The sequence below is a fragment of the Podarcis vaucheri genome (assembly GCF_965113315.1).
Source record: "Podarcis vaucheri genome assembly, chromosome: 13".
Taxonomy (NCBI): domain Eukaryota; kingdom Metazoa; phylum Chordata; class Lepidosauria; order Squamata; family Lacertidae; genus Podarcis; species Podarcis vaucheri.
This window is the reverse complement of record NC_138751.1, coordinates 29,388,505-29,390,664: the sequence shown is the minus strand read 5'-3', so window position 1 is coordinate 29,390,664 and position 2,160 is coordinate 29,388,505. Positions and strand designations below refer to the sequence as shown.

The 2,160-nt window shown below is 50.2% G+C and overlaps 1 protein-coding gene across 1 annotated transcript in view; it reads left to right on the top strand.

Moving 5' to 3' along the window:
* Nucleotides 1-463: 463 nt before the first annotated feature.
* Nucleotides 464-2,160, top strand: part of PGAP3 (post-GPI attachment to proteins phospholipase 3) — an 11,779-nt gene continuing 10,082 nt past the window's right edge. Inside the window, exon 1 of the mRNA XM_082197383.1 lies at nucleotides 464-681. Coding sequence (XP_082053509.1) covers nucleotides 492-681 — 190 coding nt within the window. The 5' untranslated portion in view covers nucleotides 464-491. The remainder of the gene's footprint in view (nucleotides 682-2,160) is intronic.

The window sequence follows — 2,160 nt, the reverse complement described above, 5'->3', positions numbered from 1 at the left end:
AATGTATACACTCCAGTGTATCTGAAGAAGTGTGCATGCACACGAAAGCTTATACCAAGAACTAACTTAGTTGGTCTTTAAGGTGCTACAGGAAGGAATTTTTTTATTTTGTTTTTTGGTGTTATTTTTAAAAGGAAAATTGGGGACAGCTGGAAGAGATTTTAAAAAGGTAATGTTCAAGAGAAAGAGAGGTGGCAATACTGCTTGTAAGTGGACGAGACAGGATTGTAGCGCTTGAAGGGGAGGCAGAGATGGGGATTCTTCTCTGCTTCTAGCTGGAAGGGTAAGTTTCTCCCAATACTGTAGTCTCTCAGGACTTAAAGTAGAACTACATTTCCCACAATCCCCTGCCCTTGCCGCCAAGGCGGAACCTTAGCGCGTGCGGCTCGGGTTTTCCCCAACTCTATGGCTTTCCCCCCGGCTGCTTAAAGCAAAGGACCGTTTCCGGTCCCCAAACCAGAAGTGGAGCTTGCAGCCTCCCGGCCGGCGGGATGGCGGCTCGGACCGCGCTCCTACTGCTGCTCGGGGTGGCGGGCGCCGGCCCGGCCCCCGCCCAGGCCTCGCGGGGGGACCGGGAGCCCGTCTATCGAGAATGCCTGACGCGTTGCGAGAGGCGCAACTGCTCCGGGCCCGGGCTGCGGCACTTCCGCTCCCACCAGCCTCTCTACATGAGCCTCACAGGTACTGCCAGGCCCCCGGCCGAGGGAGGGCCACGCCCACCGCCAAGGACGAGGCGCGAGGGGGGCGGTGTCCGCGGCGTGCTCCTTATTTGCATAGCCACACCCATGAATGATGGTGCCCCGCCCTGGGTCTCCCCCTAGGACGGCTTGGTGGCACCGCCTACCCGCCTTCGCGACCAATTCCTGACGCGCTCTCCCGCTGCCCTCGGTTGGAGGGGGCTCAGTAGCGGGCAGTAGCGTCTGAACATGTGCAGAGTGCATTTTCCAATTAATTTGGCAGTGGTTCTTGGATGTAGTGCTGATCTGATGTTGCCCCCTCCCCCTCTTAACAGTGCAGTCCTACTCAGAAGTAAGCCTCACTGAATTCAGTTTGCAGGGAAATGCACATAGGGTTGCAGCCTGGGGCTCTAGAGCAGCCAGACTGCACACACAGTTGCACTGCAGCATCGTTGTTTGCAAGCAGGACTCTGCTATGCCCCCAGAAGGGCTGATGGGGCAGCTGCTGCGTCTGTCTCCCTGCTTCAGGCCTTGCAAGCTGTCTCTTGTTTATTATTGTTTTACTTATTTATTCTAATTCATCCTGAATTAGAGAGAGTAGCCATTCCTTACCCATTAGGTAAAGACAACAATTTTCTAACGTTTTTAAAGTATCTCTCTTCATGTGAGATTCCCCCTTCCCCCATTGATTTATTTCTCCCAGGTTTCTTATGGCGCTGTTGAAAGTGAGCCCATTGAGTGGCTTGTTGTAGCATTCACTGCTAGGTATGTGGTTCAACGCCTTATCTGCCCTCCAGGTTTCTTGGAGGTTATAGCAAGTAAGTGGGAAGAAGCCACAATTCTTTAATTAACTAGGTTGCTTGTGGGTGGCATAACATGTACCATCGTTTACATGCAGTTAGATCTTACGTACGTTTATTCAGAAGGAAGCCTTCTGAGTTCAGTTATATATACTCCCCAATTAAAGCAGGCGATGTGATATTGTGGTTAAGAGTGTTGGATAATCTCTGCTCAGCCTTGAAGGACACTGGGCAGCCTTTGGCTAGCAGTTATATCTCAGCATAACCTACCACAAAGGGTTGTTGTGAAAATAAAAAGGGTGCCACTTTGAGCCTCTTCGAGGCAAAATGGGATACAAAATAAAATAAGTGTATATGATTGCAACCTTAACATCCCGCACTCTGCCTCTCTCACTCAGGAAACCTTAACCTCTCTTGCCCATTACATCTCCTATTCCATAGTTATAGATGTATGGCAGAACTGGCAGACCCAGGTTTCAAACATACATTTAATTTTGAGAAGTCCACATGGCAAGGGAGTTGGAACCTGTGGTCCTCCAGATCTTGGATTCCCATTCCCACCACCTTGGATGTTGGCTGGGTCTGATGGCAGTTGGAGTCCAACAAGACACCACCACCACAAACTGGCTTATAAGTATAAAACGAAATTTACTAGAATAATATCTAGAATAGAGATACACTTG